Raw genomic sequence first — 23,591 nt, forward strand, 5'->3', positions numbered from 1 at the left:
GCAGGAGAGTGCACACGTCCAAGGTGTGCGCGAAGTGTGAGCAAGATCATCTTCAAGTGCTTTCAAGTCCGAAAGCAACTATGGGAGAGACAGACAGCTCGGGGACCCGAAGGCTGCTGGAGACGAGCTTTGGTGAAGAGCAGAGAGCGAGGTGCGGGCCACCACTGTGACTGGAGGGTGGGACTCGCAGGACAGGAGGGCCAGCCCTCAGCTCCACACGAGGTGCAGTCTCAGGCAAGGACGTGGGTGGGGTGAAGTGCAGAGGCCAGCACAGCTAATGTGGAGGTGTTCGTGGGGAGAAGAAGGATTCACCGGGATCCTGGTGACCCCTTTCCCTGTACTGAGGACAGAATCCAGAGTGTCTGACAGTGAGCTAGACGCTCAGCCCTTCATATTTATTGGGTGTTTTATCTCTGCCAAGCTGCCCGGGGCAGTCCTACTGCTTCAGCCTCCCAGAGTGCTGGGGTTACAAGCGTGAGCAGCAACTGTACCCCTACATTCTCGTATTTTAAATTGAGCTTTGAGGTAATTTGTTGCACAGTGCAGGGCGTTTTCTGAGGGACTCTTCCTAGAGCACTGTCAAGGTGTGGCCTCTGCAGGGTTGGCTTGCCCTGGGCTTCTGGGCAAAGCCTTGATGTGACACACAAGTGACTCGCTGTGGGGCCTCCCTGGCTGCTGCTTCTGCTCTTCCGAGTGTGGCAGACACTTCCTGCGCTGTGAGACTGGACCAGTGCTGGAGCCACTTCCGGGAAGTGAGGACAACTCATCAGGTTATGGACACAAATCTGGGGCTCCCTCCTTGTCTTCAGCGTACTTTCACATTTTAGCTGGAACCACAGTACTTTCGTCTTTTGAAATGCATGGTGAGAGTTTTGATTATCTAGCTTGGGTTTTTCAGAGAAAATTATTTCAAGTGTTCCACCTGCCGACTACCTGCACAGAGGACAGACACTAGTGAAAAGGCATGCCTGGGCAGTGTGTCCTTCTGGCCTTCCAGGCCCGGGGCAGCCTGCAGCCCTCAGAGCCTCCCTCAGTGCACGGCCAGGCTCGGAGAAGGCGGCCTGGGCCTCAGGGGAGGACAGCACTGTTTCCATTTAGTGCATATTCTTGTTATATAAGACATGAAAAAACACTCCCCATAAATTCATAAAACTGTGCTATATTTCAAACACTTCCGCTGAACAACTATGCTTTCAGTATCCAAATACACAATGACTTGTTCTTGAAGATGGCATCAGAGTCTAAATTTTGAGGCTCTTTGGCAAACTACGGTTGTCAAATGGTCTCCCTTGATTTCTTTGTGATTCTTCTTTTTAAATGAGTCCATTATTCCACATAAATTTAAAAAGTAGATCCCTGCCAGAGATATGTAATCTTTAATGAGCTGCTGTGTGTTTGTGAAAGCACAGAGTGTTACTGCCTAGAGAAATAAATGGAGTAGTTTTGGTGGAATTAATGAGCAGTTTGGCTCAGCACCCCTTTGAAATCACTGTACATGCCCATTTGCTAATTAATTGACATGTTAAAAGTTGGCTGCTAGATTAGCTGTTTTGGCATATTAAATAGTAAAATATGACTTTTACAAACTACTCTCACTAAATAATCCAATTAAACACTGGACAAAGGTCTTAGTCATTTCTCTAAATTAGAAATATAAATGGCCAAAGAGTATAAGATGCTCAAAGTTATCAGTCAAAAGTTTTTGTGCAGTGGTACTTAGAATACTACAAAATGTACTTCTTATATGAGAAATTATGCTCTGATATGCCTTTAGAAACTTTATCTGGGCAAGAGTATCTCACTGCATATCTTATATGTTCAGTGCTAATCTAGTTTACATGCTAGTGAAAAATCTGTAGTTTTCCTTTTCACAATTAAAAATTATTTACCCACGAGCAGGTTCTATTTTAGCCACTACCATTTAGGGGGAGAATGCATCTCATCTGTATGCAGTTAGCCCAAACCCTCCAAACTGTACTTTTGTTTTTCACTAACAAAGCATTTGGAATCTAATAGTGAGCTACCTTCAGGTGATTAAAAAGAGAGAACAGCTGTCATGATTCAAGTCTCTCCACACCAGAAGAAAGCACGGCTGAACGTGTCAGTGAAGCCAGCCACACCAGGATAGCATGAATCTTCTGAGTTACAGAGACCAGCACTCTATCCTGCTCTGTCTGTCTGTCTGCCTGTCAGGTCGGAGGCAGTGCTAAGGATAGGTCACTAGAGAGTTAAGGCTTTGGACCCTGTGTCACACTGCAATGTGTAAACACAGGTGCTCTGCTCTTCAGAGGACTGTGAGGACTTGGAATGGGCCAATATCATCAGAAAACATTGTATTTTGATACTTTACATTTTCATTAGGAAGACACATTTCTAGGTGAGGATGTAGATGTATATAACTAATTTGCAGCTTTATTCCATTTTCTAGATTATTTTCTAGGAGAAAAGGTACTTAGAGTTCTTGCTGGCCTCCCTTTCCTTTCCTTTTGACCTCCCACCTTGAAGTTATTCCTAAATTCAAAACTACTCTTGTGGTTGCGTCAAAGTGTGTGAGCTGCAGGGAGCCCGTCTTGGCCTAAGTGAGCGAAGGAGCCTGGCGGCGGCCTCCAGGCACCGTAGACTACAGGGCTGAGGCACGTGGTACCGGCCGATATGAGTAACAGGCCGGTCGGGGATGAGCAAGACGGCTGCTACTTCGCATCCCTACTCATCTATCTCCACAGGGCACTGCTGGATGGGACTGACAGCCATCTCATGCCTCTCTCCTAAGAGCCGCATTGTTTATATGTCCCAGTAAAATAATGATTTCAGTCTTCTATCAGAAAATGGGTTAAATGGTGCATGCATGTAACCTGAAATAGAATAAAGTGAAGAAAATTTCTGAGAATTAAAATTACAATATATCTTAAGACAAATGTAAGTAGAAATGAAAATTCTTCTGCACTCTTCTATGCACAAGGATGCTGAATATTGCAGCGCTGCCTACCAGTGAATTACACCACTTGAGAACAAAGTACTGGGCTGCAGCGAGAGACTACAGCAACTCCAATGACTCTATAAACTATTCACATATTGGCAGTCTCATCGGATCAAAATTAGCTCTATTTTACATGTGACAAAAAGTCATGTTGCTACACTGCTGAATATGAAATATTAGAATTATGACTGCTATAGGTTGTGGTCCCAGAGTCCCACATCATGAAAACATGAGAAGTGATTCAATAACTACCTATGAAAGACCATAGAAAATATAATCATCATTTTCATAGTGGCCCAAAGCCCTCACTAAATCCTATTGGAATAACAAATACATTTTATGTTCAGAGTTTTGTAACACCTAACCACAAAATCAGAAGAATCTACTGGGTTTTTTTTGTCTCTCATTGAGTCATTACCCCATAGCCTAGAACATAACCTGGAAACATGACATTAAAGTAGTTAAAATTTTTTTATCTTCACATGTTTGCAAATGTATGGAATATTTCTTCTTCATAAACCTAAACCATGTGAAATAGATCCCCCCAAACTAAATTAAAACCAAATCATTCTTGTAAAATACTTGGCCATGGCCCATATTCCATATAAGCTGCAGAAGCGCCTGTTTATTTAGAAGACCGTACTACTGACAATTAATTGAGGGATGGAAAATTAAATTAGTGTCAAGAAATAGATTATTGACTTCTCTAGAAGATAAAGCTCATGGCCTTATCAAAACACAACAGTTTTACTAAATATAATTTTAAATGGTTAATTTTTCCTCTCAGTTCTCAGTTCTACACAGTCAATACCATGAAAACAAAGGTAGAAACGCGTGGATGACCATTCTCCAAATGGGTAATTAAAGAAATCTGAGCTTTTTGGTTGCTGGGTGTGTGAACGGGCAATGACTGACATCAACACCTGCCATCAACAAAAAACTCTTTGAAACCACCAGCAAAGAAGCCTTTTCCAAATACAATGCTACTGTCATTTTTGTTGGGGCCATTTCTGTCATTTTAATCTATGTCATGTTGAAGAAATTAATGCAATTCCTTTATGTCAGAAGGAAATTAAACATTGTGATGATGACTTGTTTATGAAATGTTATGAAACTCTTTTCATTCCACATTATTTCCTACTTCAAGCCGAGTTTCAGCTCAAGGTTCAAAGAATTAAATGACTAAACTATAAATGTAGCTTTTCTTCCTGAGACTAAGGTCTGTGATTACAGCTCAGTTTTGTTGGAAAAACACAGTGGGGACCTGCCTTTGCCCTGTCACACTAAAACATGTTACCAGAAGATCAGAGATGAAAATGTAGGCCAATCTATTAAGAGTGACATATTCCTGTATTTAGAATGGTTTAGCAGAGAGGCAGAATAACTTCTGTGTTCTTCTCATACACTCTTATTTAACCATCCTATTGGGAACAAAGGAGAGAAGGAATAACAAGGACAATCACATTTAGCTTTAAGTCTTCTAAATTTTTGTTTTTCATAATGCTAAGCTTTAAATTGTCATCTCATATAATTATAAGTGCCCTCTGTTTTCTCACCCAAAACAATGAAATAGTAGATCTATAATCTAGTTTGATAATTTCTTATATTGTTTTCAATGATTAAAGTTAATTTTTCCAACTGTTTTAATTTGTATCCTTTGCAGCTTGTTCTTAAAGTGAAATTAAAGTAGATTGTGGCTGTTGATAACTTCTGGCTAAAGTACTTCTCAGTACTTAGCTAGTCCATTTAAGACTTAGTTACCTAACAGTTTCCCTTATCTAGTGCTCTCCTGACTAAAACTCCACACATCTCAATCTGCATAACAGTTCCCCCAAAAGCTTAGGAAACTAGCTGGGCCTTCTTTAATGATATTGGCTGGCTGTAGGGTGTGGAGGACACTGACCTGGACTCCAGAATTCTCATCTTTAAAATATGGAAAAAGAGGGCCGGGGATTTAGCTCAGTGGTTTTGCCACCTGCTGCGCAAGCGCAAGGACCCGAGTTCGATCCCTGGTACCAAAAAAAAAAGAAAAAAATATGGAAAAAGTCAGTCTGCAGAAATTGAAGATTTGTATCTCCACCAAGCAGCAGCATGTGAAACATTTTGCTTTTTGGTTTGCTTTGGTTTGTTTTGCTTTTTGAACTACCGGAGATTGAACTCAGGGTCTCTGCACTGAGCTACACACCCAGTGTTTTTTATTTTTTATTTTGAGACAGGGTCTAAGATGATTGGGTTGGGGTGGGCCTTGTGATCCACCTCCCTCAGCCTCCCAGAGTGCTGGGATTACAGACATGTGCCCCCACATCTTATTAGTTACATAAGGTTTTAAACTCTTAAGTTATGCATTGTATGTATAGTATGTGCATGAATGGATATATGCCTAAAATAAATGTGGATGTGATGTTGAATAGAGTAAGAAAATGTCAATTATTGGACCATATTGTGATGCTGCTATATAAATTATATCTCAAAATATGCCCCAAACTTTCCTGATTTTTATATTATAATCATTGCGGTCGCTTATTTAGTTCTTCCTTAGTAACTGCTAATTCAGAATATTACTAAGTCCTAAGTAATTAGTAATTTGTAGAAATATAGACGTATACCCCAGTGCGCACACGTGGGGTGTGCATATGTGTGAGTTTGGAGGAGACATATACTAGAGATTATGTGGATAGCTTTATTCCACAGCCAACTATTAACCTCACTACTACTATTCAGAAATAGAAACTGTAGTTAATTGGAAGGAAATTAATATGATAAAACACCTAGGAAGATAATTAATGTTGAAGAATGTCATACTTTAATACATTATGCCAGTAATAATCAAGCCTGGTGAACCAGAGCTTCCTCGTGTGACAGTGACACATCAGAGCATTCATTGGGGCCTCTCAGGCATGGTCCTTCATGGAACAACAGGAATACAAATGTGTTTCTCGGAAATATTTGCACATTTTGAAATATGGATGCCTGGAAAGAATAGCAAAAATGATCTTTCCTTCAGTATAAGATTTGTTTAAAAATTCATTCTAAAAATTGACTATAGGACAGGGATTTAGCTCAGTGGTTCCACTGCCTGCCTCGCAAGCACAAGGTCCTGAGTTCGATCCCTGGTACCAAAAAAAAAAACTGACTATAATGAAACAGCAAATATTAACTAATGAACAATAAATTGAGATCAACTTGAATATTTTCTGGTTTTCACTCACTGACAATTTGTACACAAGCATTTATTTGTCATTATTTATCAATATACTCTTAATTATTGATTGTAAAGTATTTTATTGCTATTTATATTGATTTATATTAAAATAGTATGTTCTATTCTAATTTTGCAACAGTTAGACTTATTTATTAAAATTTTAATCATAAAGAAATTAATAAATGAAAAATTTTATGATATATTTAAAAATTACTATTATAAAAGATGATTTAATCAAAATTTTAATAGACTGGTTTCTTATGTTGATTTCAAAAAGGGTAATGAAAAACAACGCCAAGTAAATATCATTTTTCAAAACCCATTTGGCTATCATACCTTTTGTTCTTCAATTCTTTATATTTTGGAGGACAAATTGACAAATATAAAATTTCTTAATTTAAGCTCTGGAAATGACTCTCAGAAACAGGCACTGAAGGGTTCCCCAAAATCTTACAAATAGCTATGGAAACAGCAATCGGTGAAGCAAAACACATTCTTGTAACAATCAGCTCATGAATACCATCTGCTTTTCAATAGGATGCTGGCTTAAACTCTGGAACAAAGAGATTTTAATAAAGAGGCTGCCTAATACGAAAAAAATAGCTCCCAAATTGTTAAACAAGTATGAAAATAGCACAGAACAGCTTTAACACTTAATAGTCTATGCTTCTTTTTGGCCAACAGAGGTGGGAACACTTTATATTTAGCGTTTTTAGCACCAAAAGTAGCAGGTATGATCACTAACAAAACATGAGCTACCTGTGAAATATATCGCCTTTCTTGATGGAGAGAGCGTGAGCACTGCTGCAGTTTGGGAGAGGAATCCAGAACGGATGAGGCCCTCCCTGTGCCGCTGGACAGATCGACTTTACGAGGCCCTTTCCCCCCATGGACCCCGCCCCCTCCCCGCCTCTTTGCAGAGAGCCTGCATTAACTTTCCTTCCCACTGTACTGGTGACCCCTGCAGAGCCCCACCCGCCGCACTGTGCGCGAGGACACCGGCTGGGCACAAGCAGCGGGTTCCTGCTCTGTTCGTGCAATCATCTTAGACGTGATGCTGGAGAAGATTCACACACGCGTGACAATACTGCATTCAGAGAAATCCTGGCAGAGCATAAGCTTACGCATTCAGAAGGGGAAGAACAGCAGAGAGAAGGCAGCAGAAGGAAATACAGTAACACTGAGTTGCCAACATGTGTCCTAGGAGAGCAAATTTGATTTTGTTTTTGCCTTTGCTTCAGATGGGAGGAAATTTTGAAGCCCTCCAAAATGCAAACACCTTGACAAATAAAGAGTTCTCTATAACTGATTTAAGCAATTAAATTGTTATTACAGAGACCCTACGATGAGTAAGGTACCTTTCTGGACACTGGGAATACAGCAGTGCAAGTAATAACCAAACATTTTTACTCATAAATACATTGAGTTGTTTATATTCTACTGGGTAAAAATGAAACGCAGAACCTCTTCATAAGCAACCCGTGCAGATGTGGGGACAGAAATGGACTCGCTGTGACAGGCAGAACGTGAGCGAGCCGCGGGGCGGTCTGCGGAGGTGCAGCCCCAGAGGGACCCTCGCACGGCCACGGCCACGGCCACGCGTGAGACACGCAGACCTGGGGAGGCTGGGAGGCGGGGCGTGGTGTTGGCTCCTCCAAGCACAGGCAGCCGGCTGCGGGAGGGGGAGCGGCCCTGTGCAGTTGTGCAGCCTGGATGGGGCTGGGAGAGGGGCAGAGACCCCGCCCCAAGGTCCTTGTTGAGAAATCTCTGGAGTCCACCCTCTCCTGTGCACAAGGGACAGGAACTGAGGCGGCTCAGAAAGTCACCCCGGGCAGTGGTGGGGGAAGGCGAAGGTGGCTCCCTCCGGCGCAGGTGCCGTGGCCAGAGGTAAACCCAAGTGCTTTCCCTCGGCAGACCCCACCCCAGCCTCATTACAGCACCTCTGCTCCTCTGTCTGCACATCAACGGAAACTCCGTTTAAGATGACTTCGTCTCTTCCTGGCCATCACAGAGCTCTGCCCTCCCATCCTGTCCCAGAGCCTCCCGTGTGGAGCCTTCTGGACGCTTCTTTGACACAGAAGGGCGTCGACTCCCAGGGGTGGCGAGCCTAAGGCACTCGTGTCACAGCTGGCTGTTTATCACGAGAGCTCCGACAGCCCAGCCGTCCCTGGCGACCCCATCTTCCAAAGGATGCTGCGCGTCTTTCTGCCTGGCCTCAGGGTCTACTGAGTGGTAAACGTTCTTCCAACTTTATTGGTCTGTAAACTACAGTACTCAGCTAGACTTCTTAAACTCCACTTATATCACGATGACTATCACTTAGAGATGCATTCCCAGTTTGTTTACTACTTAGCAAGTCATACTTATACAACAAAGATATTGCTTTAAAATAGACTCAATGTCTGTCGAGGTATTTGTACAGAGACTACTTATAAAATTTATATCTTAGAGGGCCGGGGACTTAGCTTAGTGGTTTCGCCGCCTGCTTCGCAAGCGCAAGGACCCGAGTTCGATCCCCGGTACCCCCAAAAAATTTATATCTTAGATTCAAAGTATCTAAAATGATAGAAAACTTTACTTGTTTACAAAATGGTCCCCTTTGTGCATGCTGGAGCACAGTAAATTTGAGTTTGTACACTAGTATTCCATACTACAATGCTCGCTGAGTTTGGCCAGTTGGAAGAACTACTGTATTGTGTGCCCAAGCTCCATATACCCAGGATGTTTCAGATTCAGTAGTTTATTAATTCCCCTCAATTTATGTCACAATTACATAATCAGAATTGCTTGTATAATCACTAATAAAACCTCTACCACCCATTGTATCTTCCTTTGCATACTTCCAGATCCAAAGTGAATACTGTGAGGAAATATATTGATAACTTGAGTGTCTTTTTTTTTTTTTGGTACCAGGGATCGAACTCCATACCTTGTGCTTACAAAGCAGGCGCCAGAACCACTGAGCTAAATCTCCAGCCCCTTGAGTGTCTTCTTTAACTGAGCTCATGTGATTAAGAGCATAGAGATATTAAGTAAATCATCAATACACCACTGGAAAAGCCTATTCTTTCTCATGTCAGAAGCCTGGAATATTACTTTTTATACTATTCAAAACTTATATTTGAAGTTCTCTATATAACTCTTTATGTGCATTTATAGGCCAGAAGTACAAAAATAAATAGCTATTCATTGTAAATGGGTTAGCGATCACTTTTCCCAAGAGATTTAATTCCAGAAACAAAGCTATGCATAAAGTAAGCCTCTGTGAACTCGATGAAACTAAGCTCACTACTGGGTCCTGACCACAGTTCCCAAAAGGAACACAGTTTTAATTCCAGGGTACACTGATTGAGAAAGAACATAGTATCAAACTAATGAGTTAATTTATTTATTTGTATGACTACCAATCTGTCTCCATTCCTACAAATAAACTTACCGTGATGGACAAAGGCGTATTTTTCAGCCCACAGCCAATATTAAACACATATAGGTCAGTGAAAACACAAAAATATTCCAGAAATATTTACTGAGAAGCTTTAGCATTCAAAACTAGTGCACTAGGGGCTCTGTTAATCTGAATAGAAGGCTTGTTCTAAATTCAAATGTTGTACCTATTAACCTTCTAAACATCTGTATATTTTATTTTCTTTATACTTTTTAGGGTTACAGTTACAGTAACCTTCTCAGTTAGAATGACCTTCATAAATATGGTTAACATATCTCTGAATGTTGTTTCCCTTGAAGCATATCTATGATTTTTTGAAAATAATTAATCTATATTACTTAAACATAAAAATCCTTTTTGCTACTATAATCGCTGTGACTAAGGCTCACCTGAAGTTAGATTAAGCAATTTGCCAGAAACCAAATAAGCACAGATAGCAATGACGACTGCCTTTCAGTTTCATCTGCCACCAACCATTTCTTCTGACCACTAACTGACCTCGGCTATTTCTGCAGCTACTGTGGCTGACAGCAGAGGACAAGACCAGTGGTCGCCACAAAGCCCCATCAGTGGGCTGCAGGACCAGGGTTAAAGATGTATGGTCATCCACTGCTCCATCTGCTTCTCCTCAATGTGCATCCCTCACGCTTGGGAATGCACTGAGTGATACCACTGAAATCAGACCACAGTGGATATTTGGGAGATTTCTGTATTAGAACAAAACTCACAATTCCATTAAGTCATAATAGAATGAACTTTCTCTCTCCCTCTGCCTCATCTGTTTTGTTCCTCTGGTGTTAAGTAAACACATGCTTTTCTATTTTTTCCCCAAACCTCTACCAACAGTCCTCCGCGAAATTTTCTGTTGTTAGACTGTTTGGTCACCTTCTAAGCTTTGCCAATACAGGACTGACATGAACACTCGCACTGTCTTCTGACTGAACGGAATCTCTTACCGTGAAGCCCTCGGTATACTGAAAAGGAGCCCTGGAACTCTCCTCTGCGGTTGGGCTCAGAGGCTTGGGGTCAGACAGCGACCGCTGCATCGTCTTGGCTGTCTTAGGGCTCGCGGGGGGTGCTTTGGCCATGTCCGGGTGCAGTACTTTCTGCGGACTGATTTCGTCAGGGAGGGGCTTTTCATAAGGTACAAAGGCTGATTCTAAGGCTTTGGCTGAGGAGAGGGGTGAGATGGGTGAGTAAAGGACTTTTGGAGATTTGGGCGGCGAAGGCGCTGGCTGCAGGGCGGAGTCTGCCCGGAGGTGGCAGGAGTAACCGATCTCCAGAGGTGTTGGGCGCTTCTTGTCTCTGGGAGAAGAGGCGCTCAGATACTGAGGGCTCTGCGTGTCCGAGTCTGCTTCTGTCTGACATCCCAGGCTCCCCCCTCTGAAAGTCTTTTCGGGAGCTGAAATGTGTTTAACGATTTCTACCTTGGCGTCCTCGCGGGCTCGGACGGAGGGTGTCCGGATGGTCCCCACGGGCTCAGTCTGGACAGAGATCTCGGCCACGGTCTGGACCGCGACGCTGGTCGCCTTGGAGGGGGCTCTGGCCTTGTCCGCCTCCGCGCCGCCGTCCGCGCCCTTCCCCACGCGGGCCTTCCTCCGTGACCTGCCGGGCGCGTCCCACTCGTCCTGGTCCTCGTCATCTGTCTGCACGCTGGTGTCCACGCCCTTCCGGGGCCTCCTCCGTCTGCTCGCATAGCTCCGCTCGGCGGCGTCCTCATCGTCGGTCTGCACGCCGCTGTCCACGATCTTCCTAGCGCCCCGGGGGTCCTCCGCTGCGCCCCTCCCCAGCTCGTCATACTGACCCCGGGCCTTGGCTCCAGAGCTTCTTTTTCTGGGCTGCTTTTCCTCCTTGACGACAACGTCCGTCAGAGGAATCTCGGAGACGGTGCTCAGGATGCCGGGCGGGGCGATGTACTGCGTGACCCCGTCTGACTGCACCGCGTACCAGCCCTGGGCCTGGGGGATCTCCAGGGCCACCCCTCCAGACGCTGTGGTGGTCGCGTCCTCAGGGGCCCAGAACCGAGCGCCTTCGGGGGCCGCATACGGACCCTCCAGGACGGCCTGCTCTGCGGGGGCCTGGGGAGAAGCCGCTCCCGAGGGTTCATAGTTGTACTGGTAGATCTGGCGGATCTTCTGCTCCTCCAGCTGCTGGTGAAGCTGCTGCTGCAGCTGTTGGATCTGCTCCAGCTGCAGCTGCTGCTGAGCCAGGGTCTCCTGCCTCATCATTAGCTGGGCCTGCCGCTCTTCTTCCTGCTGATAGAGCAGGTGCTGTTTCATAGACTGCAGCTCCTCCAGCTTCTTTTGAACCATGATCTTTTCCTGTTCTCGGAACCTCTGGATTTCCTGACGTTCCCACTCCAGTTCCTCAGCAAAGCGCTGTTGCTTGATTTTCTCCAGTTCCAAGAGTTCACGCTCCAAGTCGAGTTGCTGCTGTTGCTTGTCTTCCTCGGGGACAATTAAGAGAGTGCTTTCATCTCCCACCACTTGAGAAAACACTTCAGCCACTGTGGTCAACGTGGGAACGGAGTCTATGGCCTCTGCGGTCAGAGCTTCCATAGTAATCGTCTGCAAACTGGCACTGATGTCAACACCAGTTACTGCAACGTCTGTCTCAGATGAACCGGTGGTTATGAAATAGGATCTCGGCAGTGGCTGGCTCTGGTGCAGGACGGACAGCGAAGTCACCGAGTCGGCTGTGTGAATGCCAGACAAATCCCTTATGGTGGTGCTGAAAATGGAGCCAGGCTGTGTGGTGATCGCAAAGGTGGAGGGGACTGGAGTCGCTACCGAAGAATAGACGACACCATTAGATGACCTCAGAACACTGCCCACACCATACTGGGGTCCTGGAGGCGGGGTCATTCTTGCTGTGGAATACTGTGGGGTGCTGATCCCAGCTCCCGAAATGACTTGTCGTGTTTCTGGATACGCACCTGTAGTCTTGCTTGAATAATCCATTACCTCACCTGAAACACAGGGCAGAGTTACAGTCCAGTTCTCACATGAAGGACGGGTTTGAGAGCCCGCTCATCTTGATGAACACAACGAATGGGACTGCATGCAAATCCATGGGCAACCTAATTAGATGCGGAGCAAAAGCAACGTTGGACATGCAGGCACATGCAGGCGACTGACTGGGACAAATAAAAAAAACCGAAGAAACAGAAGCGCACATGTACTCCAAAATATGTTGCCAGAGCCTCCAAAGAAACAGAAAGTGTAACAAAACTGGGATGCGGACCACATTTTCATCCTGAAATGAGATGAGGGTCACCATAATGATATTTCAAGGACAGGTCTGTGGCCACGTCATACTGACCTGTAGAAATTCTCCCTGAAGTTAGATCTACTGCTGCATCAGCGCCTCCAGAATAATCAAAAGCATTCTTACTTTTATAGAAAAAATGTCCAGCTTCTGCTAAATTAGTGTCGGACATGGAGGGTTTCATTCCACCGACCCCTCTATAACCATATGGCCCCGACCTGCCATACTGATAGTGGTCATCCCTATAACCAAAGCGGTCCTCGGGAAGAGTGGCTGCAGGCTGCTGGGCCGTGCAGCTCCTTCCGAAAGGCAACTTAGAGACCACATCACAGCACACAGCCCTTCTTCCTGCAGTCAAATCAACAGGTTTCTCATCATCTTCTATTATTTTGGTCACCACTCCGGAAGTAGAGTCGCCTATGGTTACAACAGTTCTGTGAGACTTTGTTGTGCTGAGATCCACTACTTCCCCCTCCAGGATTGCCTGGGATGTTGTGCTATCAGTCCATCCATTTGTGACCCCAACGGGAGGCGCGGTGACAGGTTTTGTAATGGGCAATGGGGCTGCATGTGCTGAAGGACCTAGAGACAGGTTTATCGGGGCTTCCTCCCTAGGTGGGGGGAAGGCCTGGGTGCTGGGCACCCTGTAGGGGGGCTCCGCGTGCTTTGATGTAGTGAGTTGCAGTGGGGCTGGGATCGCATGTTCCACTCCCACCAGGCTTTCTGTAGCTGTCGTGTAACTGGCAGTAGTTGTGCATGTGACGACATTCGCCGCCTTGGTGTCCAGGGAGACTGGAGCTGCCCCTGATGACACTGGACTGAGATTGATGACAGAAGGCTGCACCACACTCACTTGCCTCCCATACGTGTCATTCGCCATCATCTGTCTCTTCACATCCACTGCAGAGGCAGAAAGGTCCACGCATTTTTCAGTAGCTTTCACATCTGCTTTGGGTACTGTACGCAGGTCAATGGCGTCACCAACAAGTTGCAGCTTTCCATTTTCTTTGTACTGACGTTTCTCTAGGTGTAGGTTATCTAGAGCAAGCGGCTCGGGAGGAATTGATATGGAAACGCTGCCAGGACCAGTGCTAGCGAAGGTACTTCTGGCTGCTGGAGCCTCCGCCTTGTAGACCTGGACTGGGAGAAACTGTGGATCTGACACTGGAGCACCCTGAAAAGGAGACAGCATCGCCACTGTCGTGGCAGCTGAAAATGTGCCCACAGTTCCTTCGAGGTACAGGGTTGGCTGAGAAGAATCTGGAATTTCTGCAGAGCTCACAGGAGGAATTACAGAAAACACTGGTTCAGTGGAAACCAGCTCCTTTGGGGGGGATCCCAGGGCCCAGCTGGTCATCGCCTGGCTGGGAGAATCGGTGGGCGTCCCCGGTTCTGAGGGCAGTGTAATAACCACATACGTTTCCATGAGGGATTTGGGAACCCTCGGGGAGGACTTGCTGGAGTGTGGGGAGAGTGGGGGAGTAGGGGAAGGCGGCCTGTACTCTGTGGGGGGCTCGAGGTCCAAGGTCATACTTGGACCCAATGACAGACCTGCGGGTTTCTGGGCCACGCCCGGGAGCTGAGGACCTGCTGGTTTGGGGGCAATGGGAGGTTTGCTTGGCTCGGGCCTGTGTGTGAATATGAGTGCAGTGCGGATGGAGGAAGGCTTGGGAGGCACAGGAGGGGGAGCCGCCGTGCACATTTTTGTCCCAGGTGACTCACTGCTCCTCAGGGCAGCCTCTGCCCCTGCAGTAGTGACAGCATCAACCAGAGGCTCCACTGTGGTAGCTGGAGTCAGGGGAGCAGCAGCCGTGGGCTTTCGCTTAGGGAGAACAGCTGGTTTAGGTGATGCTGGCGGCGGTGGCGGCGGGGCTGAGATGTCCAGAGAGGTGCTTCGGGAGAAGGGTCGAGACTGGGCTGGCAGGGAGGATGCCGAGGGGCTGCCAGAGCCAGGGGCCAGGTGAGAGGGCGGGCTTTCCTGACCCACGCCCTCACTGGGTCTGAAGTAGGCAGAGGCGGGCGGCTCCGCCACCGGCGCCATCCCTGGAGGGGCCCAGGCAGGAGAGGCAGGCTGGGCACACGCAGCTTCACCCAAGATTGTTTCCCTGGGTTCAGTCTCAGGCTCCTTGCTTTTATCTTCATACGCGTCCAAAACGTCCAGAATAGCCCCATCACCGGGCTCCTTCGCCGCTTTTTCAGACACAGGAGAGTGGGCGCTGGGCCCCTCAGCATCGGTTCCCGGGGCTGCAGGGACACGAGGTGCAGCCTCTGCAGCCTCGGGTTCGGGAATCGCCATGAGCTCCGCTCCGGAGCTGCTTGCTGGGGCGCCGCTCTGTCCCCTGGAAGGGCGGCTTATCTCCTCCGGGTAGTCAATGACGCTCCCAGGAAGGTAGGTCGAGGAGGAAGTCTGCGCGGAACCCTCAGACTGGGCTACCGTGTCTGCCGGCCCTGTGCCCACTGTGCCCAGGCCGTGCAGGGTGCCGACGGGCGAGGAGCTGCCGGTGGTGCAGATAGAGGACAGGGAGGAGGTGAGGGAAGCCGTGTCCCACGGCGGGGCGGACGCGGCGCTCTCTGAAGGCTCCCAGGAGGCCAGGATCGGTGACTCCTGGGCGGTGACCTCGCGGAGCTCCCCCGAGTAATCGGTCACGTACTCATCCTCTGTTTCTTCTGTGGAAAAGTGCTGCGTGATTCGCACATCCGGGATGGACAGGGTGGCGCTGCTGGTGGAGTCTGTCAGCGAGGCGGCCGAGAGGACGCTGGAGGTCAGCGAGGCGTCGGGCACCCTGTCGGCGTCCACCGCCGCCTCGAGCTCCGCGGGGGCCGGGCTGGGGCGCAGCTGCATGTGCTGCCGCCTCAGGAGCGCCTCGTAGGCCGCGTCGGCATCCAGCAGCTGCTTTTCTTCGCCCGCGGAAGTCACCGGAGAATCCAGGTCCACTATCTCGGGGCTCTCGGGGATGATGTACGAGCTGCACACGATGTCCTCCCGCGGCGCCATGGGGCGCAGGCGCTCCAGCCCCGGAAGCTCGTCAGGGAAGCCCAAGCCCTTCTGCGCGGAGCCCGCGCGTGCGCCCCCCGGGGGCCCTGCCGGCTGCTCCCCTCCTCTCTGCGCGGGGAACTCGCCGTCCTCGTCCGGCCTGGGCAGCAGGCCGCCGTCGGACGGCCCGAACGAGTCCCGCACCAGAGACTCGTAGATGTAGTCCTCTATCAGCATCCCGCCGTACAGCGGCTCCTTGTCCAGGACCTCGTCCCGCTCGCTCGTGGCCGGGAGCACCCGGGGCCGCGGGGGTCTCTGCACCCCCTCCTCGTACAGGTCCCTGGCGCTTCGCGGCGCGTGCGGAGCGCCTTCCCCGAGCGCGAGGGCCCGCTCGTCCGCCGGCGAGCCCAGGGACAGGGCGGCGGGCAGCCTGTACACCTGCTGGACCTCCAGGATCTTCTCGGGGCTGACCTCGAAGCCCTCGGGGTCGGACTCGAGGCTGGGCGAGTACTCGGAGCAGGAGGAGCGGCGCAGCTCCTCCATCTCGGCCGCCTGCCGCAGCTCCTCGGTGGGTGACGCGTCCTCGATGGGCGAGAGGTTGCTGGGCGGCGTCCGGGGCCGCTCGCGCCGCCGCTGCGCCCGAAGCTCGTCCTTGTCCTTCTTGGACCTCCTGCCCGAGCCGCGCCTCTGCTGCTGCTCCGCCTCGCGCTGCTTCTCCTGCTCCCGCAGCAGCTGCTCCTCCTCGCGCAGCTCCTCCTCCTCCGAGGAGTCCTCGATGGTGGGCAGCGGCGGGCCGTGGCCGCGGTGCCGGGCCTTGCGCGTCTGCTTGCTCTCGCCGGAGCGGTGGCTCGGGCTGCTGTCGCTGTCCTCATCCAGCGACGACACGGACGTGGGCGAGGTGCCGGGCGTGAAGCTGGAGGCGTGCAGGCTGGAGGAGCCCTCGCCGCGGGAGCGGTCCTCGGGCGAGTCGGTCAGGCTCTCCATCTCTAGCTCCGGCTCCTCGTCGGGGAAGAGCGCGCGCCGCTGCTCGGCCGAGCTCAGCTCGATGGTCTTGAAGCGCCGCAGGCCCCCGCCGGCCGGTGCCCGCTCCTCGCCCTCCTGGCTCTTGGTCTCCCCGCCTCTGCCCTCGGGGCTGTCGTCCGCGGCCTCGTCCTCCTCTTCGTGCCATGAGTGCCGGCGGCCCGCGTCCTCGTCCTGCGCCGCAGCGCCCTTGCGCGGGGCCCGGCGGTGGCGCACGGCCGTGGCCCGGGCCCTGCCCCGCGCTGCCTCGGGCGCCCCTGGCTCATGCAGCCGCCGCCGCATCGCCGAGTCCTGGTCGTCGGAGCCAGAGGCGTCCTCGTCCTCGTCAGCGCTCACCTCCAGGATCTGCTTGCGGATGAAGTCCTCCTCCTCCTCCTCCCCGTCGCCCGAGCCTGCGCTGTCCTGCTTGTCCTCCTCGCTACTGGAGGAGCCCACGCTGGCCCCGCGCTTCCTGGGCGGCACAGGCGAGGTCTCGCCCTCGCTGCTGTCCCCCGGGGGGCCCTGGCGCCCCTTCTCCGAAGCGTCCTTCTCCTCCTGGCGCTGCCCGAGCCCGCCTTCTGCCGCACTCCTGCCCACGGTTCTGGAGAGTCCCTGAGCTCCCTGCGGGCCCCTAGGTTGTTCTGGGCAGGCCTCCGGGGGTTGCGCCTTCTTGTCTGGCCCTTCGTCCACCAGAGTAGTTGCCTGGGCTTCCAGGATGGAGAGGACCGTGCTTTCCAACTTGGCCAGGTCGGAGGGGCTGGAGGGGCTGCTTTCTCGGGAAAAAGTGTCCTTTTTGAGTTCCTTGAGCAAATCCTTCTCATCGCTGGGAATAAGACTTGGAATTTCACCAAGGGAACCTGATATTCCATCCGAAGAATATCCTGTGTCACTCAGACCTTGCGGGCTTTTAGGCTGCTGAGAGCTTGAGGTGTCAGACTTGTCCTCCTCCTTGTCCTGGCGGGAAGGAAAAGACACAGGGACACTTAGGACAGAGACACTGAACACACGGCCCTTCCACTATGCCCACATAACCACGAGGGACCCGGGAATCACAAGGACATCTTCTCAATCAGGCCAGTAGTTTAAGGCCTAAATGAGAGCAGAAAATGAAAACAGCTGGAATGTCAGGTTAATTTAACCTAAGTTTAATTTACGGGCTACTTCTTCATGACCTCTGAGTTTCTGCCATGAGCACTCTACCCTTGTACATTTAACTTTGCTTCCAAGGTGTTATGTTTCTCAGTACCTTACTATCGGATGACTTAGAACTGTACAGGAAAAACTTTAATGGTAATTTTCTGTTAGCATAGAATCTCTGGATTGTTAGGTCAGGCAAAGAGAGAATCAGAGGATGAGCCTGGTGCTTGTGCGGGTGGTGGGAAATTTACCTAACAAAGTAAGCAGCTCACAGCTGCACGTTCCTCCTGATGAAAGGGTCGTTCGTGTTTTTGCTTTATTAAAGTACATTTTGGATGCTGTAAAACACGGCATATTCTTGGTATTGCTCTTACAGTTATTCCTCTCTGTCACTTCGAATGAATGTTTAGAAACTGTGAACTTGGAAAAAAAATCACACCATAATTGTTCTGACTCTTTGGTTCAGCTAAACAGAAATATTCAATTTGTTATTTTCTAGAGCCATTGATCCTGTTTTCACTTCCTGCATCAGTGTTGTCTCACACTGCTTTCGTCATGGACTTCGGAATCACTTGGTGTTTCATGCTAAAGGCAGATCCTTCAACCAGGGCAGTGACCAATGTGAGTGGCCCCCAGCTGTCCCGTACAGGGACACTCAACTTGTCCCAGTGCTCTCCTCGTGTTGTGCTGCTGCCACACGAGCGAGTTTAGCTCGAGAGTCAGAGGGGCCTTTCATGAAAATGTTAACCACAGAGACTTTATAATAAAAATACCCCTGAGAACAGGCCACCCGATCCGTCCACTAGCAGCTGGTGGACACCAGTAGCCACAACCCTGTGGAAAGAAGGGTTAGAAGAAAAGCAGCTGATGTAAATGTTGCTGACTTAATTCTCACCTTATATTCATTTTCATCTCAGTATAAAAGTTTATTGCATATGGCCAAAGATATATCCTGAGCGCATTATGGGGTAAAATGTTTTTGTTAAGCTTATATGAATGACTCAATTCAGGACAATCTGACACAGTTTTCACAGCTTGATTGTTAAGAACCATCCTGGCTCATTTCAGATGTCTTTCCAGGAAATGCTACTTATCTGGAGCTGAGACGCCCGCATGAGGACCCCGTGCACTCTGGCTCCCTTTCCCCGGATCCGCACTCTGAGAGGCAGACCGTGGCCCTCTGGTCACAGCCGTGTCTGTGGTAGGAGGCATGCCACTTGGCTGCACTTCACACAGCTCTGAGCACACAGTGTGTGGGGCCCAATTAGCGCATCCCACCTCACCCATTCTCAGTAAACATCGTCACCAGGAGAGAGGGGTGTGTAAGCTCTGTGAGCAAAACAGGGCAAGAGAATAATGGATTCCAAAGGCTCCCTGACATTTTACAGAAATAATAGGATTAGACATACATAATGTTACAAGAAAATGAAGAAATATTAGACAAAAGACTAACACAGAAACCCTAAAATTTCTGCCCTGTGACCCCCATATGGCTTCTCTCTCTGGGCCCATGCTTTCCTTCCTTCCTCAGTGCTCTGTTCTACCCACTTGTCCTCCTGGTCCCAGTCACGCTCCTCCAAACCCTTCACCGGGTGCGATCGATATCTACCTGAGGTGATGCTGCTCTGAGGACTCTTCCCCCAAAGTGACTCTTCCTATTCCATGTTATAAGGTGGCAAGCCTCTCCAGTGTTTGTTCTCCAGACTCGTGAGCTCTAAGATCAAATGTTGGGACCAGCTGATCAGGAAATCAAAAGGCATGTGGCTCATATATTCAGAAGGGACGGCCTCTGGTCCTTATTTATCATGGCATATTGAAAAAAATTACTGGTTCAGTTTTTCCTGTCTGACTAGCTTTAGGTGTGAAGTCCCTAACAGAATCAGTTCCCTACTTCATTACCCTGTTGGCTGTGGACCATCAGATCACACACTATCCAGGCCCTTTGCAGCAGGGACCTGTGTATTCAGCTTTATAAATGCTACTGAGTTTTTGAAGTCTTTTCTTTTACAGACAGAGTGGCACTCTCAAGTGCTTATGGACCCTGGCCATCCGTTAACCCTTTCCATATTACCCCCCACTTTTGTGAGAGACCTGCATTACCATAGGAGTGCAATTTGTATCAGTGCAACCTAACTGATGTATACTGCTAAATACTGCTTCCTTAGTAACATCTATAAGAAACTAGACCAGATAAGAGACACTGGATGAAGCAGAGAAGAATGTAAACAGTATGTAATTTGGAACCTGTTTTCTAATTACTCATCTTCAATGTGTACCTGAATTACCAGAAATCTAGAGGACTGATCAAAGGGTTCATGTGAAGGAAGCATAATTCAGCTCGTTTTCTTGTAAATTTCACAATCTACATGACTAAAAGACTGGGAAATTTCTCTTGGTTGCTTCAAAAAGGTAGGGAGGTGTACTTATTTTAAGAAGACTACTAAGCTATTTAGTAACAATATTTAATGATATGAATGGAATAAAATGGTTCTTTCTAAATTATGTATTTATATTTGTAACACACATATACATGTGTGTATAAATATCATTGAGTTTTTAGAATTTATTTTCTCATTTGAACAATCAGGAACTTGTCATTTGTATTATTCATTAAACTGCTAAAAATGCAATACAACTTAGAACAACCTCTAAATATACAAAAATAAAATATCAAGTATGTTCTTTTTGCATGGAAATTACATTTTCATCTTTGATCGAGGGAGTGAGCAAGAATAGCTATAATTTAAGCATGTATTTTTAAACAGCTTTGTTTTCATTTTTTCTAAGAAAATATTTTTTCATCGCTGAAGATTGAATCCAGTGCCTTTGTACTGAGCATATCCCCAATCAATTATTTTTTAAAAATTTGAGACAAGGTCTTGTTAAGTTGCCCAGGCTGGCCTTGAACTTGTGATCCTCCCTCCCTGGCCTCTCAGAGCGCTGGGATTGCAGGTGTGTGTGCTACGTCCAGCTATGTTTTAACAATATTGAAGAACAGACTCTATTACACTGGCTTTATTTTTATTATATATGGCACTTTCCATATATATTATCTTTCCATACTGAAAGCAAACAATAGTTTTCTGAATAGTGCTATGTTAAGACCTGAATTTAGGTTATATATAAAAGGGTGCAAAGAAAGTGACTGTATTAAAATTTAGGCTAATTTTCCCAAAGCCATTTATTTTTGATAGGCTAAAATTATGGAACAAATTCATAATCTTTTTATTATTTATACAAAGTTTGTTTGCATAGGTTGCTAATCTGGGTGTTTGAAACATTCCAAACAAAATGAGGTCCATAAAGTTCACAGGACTAGAATAAGGAAAGAGCAAACATTCCCACCTAATCATCATAATATGGGTTTCTTGTCACTACAGAAAACCTGATTATGTCTCACCCTAGCTGATTGTATAGTCACTATATACAATGGTTGTATGTGATTTGAATATTAATCCTTCACTTTTTCTATTTTAAATAGAAATTGAAAGCATGCTAAAGTCTATTCAAGATTCTGTTGAAATCAAGAAAGCTACAGTAATTCAGTGCAATACATCAAATATACCCTAAAAGAGTATTCTGCTTATGTATACAAGTACAAAGAATTCTGTAACATGACTTGTAAAAATATTAAGAAAGTGTACTTTTCAAATACTTTATATTCCAGGATTAATTTTAATCCCTTTCAACCAATACATTTTTGAAAAATTGAACAAAGAAAATTATGTGGCAACAAATAAAAATAATATTATACAATAACAATGTGAACAACATAAGGAAAAAATAAATGAATAAAATCATGTGAATATATAAAAGTAAAAATGACACAAAGTAGGGTTCTGGTGGAAGTTGCTAAGGGAGACAACTGATCATCATAACGCAAAGCTCCAGTGCTAAGCGTCCTGGGAGAAAAAGGGCCATGGCACAGCCCTGGTCATCAGACTGGACCTCAGTACAGTTCTGCTGCTTTCCAGCTATAGCATTTGGGGCATACGAATCTGATTTCCCCATCTTTCAATCTGATTCCCTCAAGCATCATAACATTTACCTGGTCAGTAGTTGTGTAAAGGATTTACAATGCCAAGAATAGAGTAAGAGGTAAATTAAGAATATTATTGTTATTTTAACAAAAACTAATTAAAAACTAACTCATACAGGCACTTCAGTGGCCAGAGAAGTGGCTGCACTGGGGAGAGGAAGAGCAGACTTGTGAAGGAGGGGCCCATGGTGGCCTGGAGAACCCAGTCAGACCCTGTAGGGTGAGGTGAAGGTGCCCCATCGGCACATTGGAGGCTGAGCAAGGGGTGGCAGGGGACAATGCAATCTGTGTTTAGGAATCACAGGCAGCAAGCCTTTGGTTTTAATTTCCAGTCATACTGGAGCCAACTGCAGAGGACTGAGAAGGCTGGATTAGCAGGACTTTCCACTGTAGGGTGGAAGGAATCTCCACTGTGGGGCACAACTACCCATGCTAGGCAAAATGACCAAAGGACCACAAGGAAACATTAAGATTTTTATTGTAAGTTTTAAAATCCAAACAGAAAATAAAGTAAGTTTTCCAAATATCTTAAATAGATCAGCACCAGTATTGCCTCATTTCTTGTTAGATGTTAGGTCACATGATCTATGGAAATGCTGGGAAAACACTGGAAGTTGAACTCCACAGAGCGGCTATGTACAGACAACTACCTCATGCGTTCCTTTTTGCATTCAAGTTTAATGTTCAGCTAAGCACATTTGGCTTTTATTGCCCAGTTTTAACCAAACCAACCTTTCTATAAGGGGTAATTAGTAGGCAAAATATACCTGCAAAAGAATCGTGTGTTGATAAAATTAATAAAGTAGCACATATCCATTATGATGGAACCTGAGATTTTTCATATGGTGACTAGACTTAAGTCGGACACATTTCAGGGTAAAAATAATGACAAATTAAACCAAATCTGACATGAAGTTGACCAAAAGTTTTTGACAATGCCAAGAAAATGATTTTAGATCTAGATCTACATCCATTATTGCAAATAAGAAAGTGAGTGTACCTACACATATAACGTGCTTTGGAGTTGGAGGCAGTACATTTACGACACCATCACAAACCTTGATAATGTTTAGCAAATAAGCTTTTCAGTTCTTCACTGGTTTTGACTAAATTGAATTAAAAATATTTGAATCGTCTCTCAAATTTTACCACTTAATTATAATTGTAAAAAAAAAAGGCACAAATTGTTCAAGGAAATGTTTTTCTGCCATAGAAATATGACTGAAGTAAAATGTGGAAAATACTATGGAGACAACTTAAATTGCATTCCTTTGCCTGAAAACATTGGAAGAAAAGAAGAAAAGAAATGAGGAAGACCTGTGGAAAAGTTACTAGAACAAATTAAGTAGCACATGGTTTGACAGTAATAGAATCAAATTATAGGTATGTACTGAGCACATAATATTCCCTATTTCTATGTAAAAAAAAATACAGTATTCCAAGGAAAAGCATACCGATAAACACTGCTGTGGCTGTATCTACATGTCCACCCAAAGCCTTAGGCAGTCTTTTTCAAGGTACCTAGATTGGCAGTGTGTGACGCTGGGACTG

At 47.0% G+C, this 23,591-nt stretch overlaps 1 protein-coding gene across 9 annotated transcripts in view; it reads right to left on the minus strand.

The window, feature by feature from the left end:
* Pclo (piccolo presynaptic cytomatrix protein) overlaps positions 1–23,591 on the minus strand; it is a 350,152-nt gene that overhangs the window by 159,514 nt on the left and 167,047 nt on the right. For all 9 annotated transcript variants that reach the window (XR_015449439.1, XM_087206755.1, XM_087206754.1 and 6 more), the window contains 2 exons: positions 12,946–17,818; positions 10,581–12,592 (listed from right to left, as the gene is read on the minus strand). Coding sequence is in view for 8 of the 9 variants with exons in the window: in XM_087206755.1 (XP_087062881.1) it covers positions 10,581–12,592; positions 12,946–17,818 (6,885 nt within the window). In the remaining variant the exon portion in view is untranslated. The remainder of the gene's footprint in view (positions 1–10,580; positions 12,593–12,945; positions 17,819–23,591) is intronic.

The sequence above is a fragment of the Heterocephalus glaber genome, unplaced genomic scaffold, assembly GCF_053883595.1.
Source record: "Heterocephalus glaber isolate CG9 unplaced genomic scaffold, H.glaber_assembly_v1.0 deba00000678, whole genome shotgun sequence".
Taxonomy (NCBI): Eukaryota; Metazoa; Chordata; class Mammalia; order Rodentia; family Bathyergidae; genus Heterocephalus; species Heterocephalus glaber.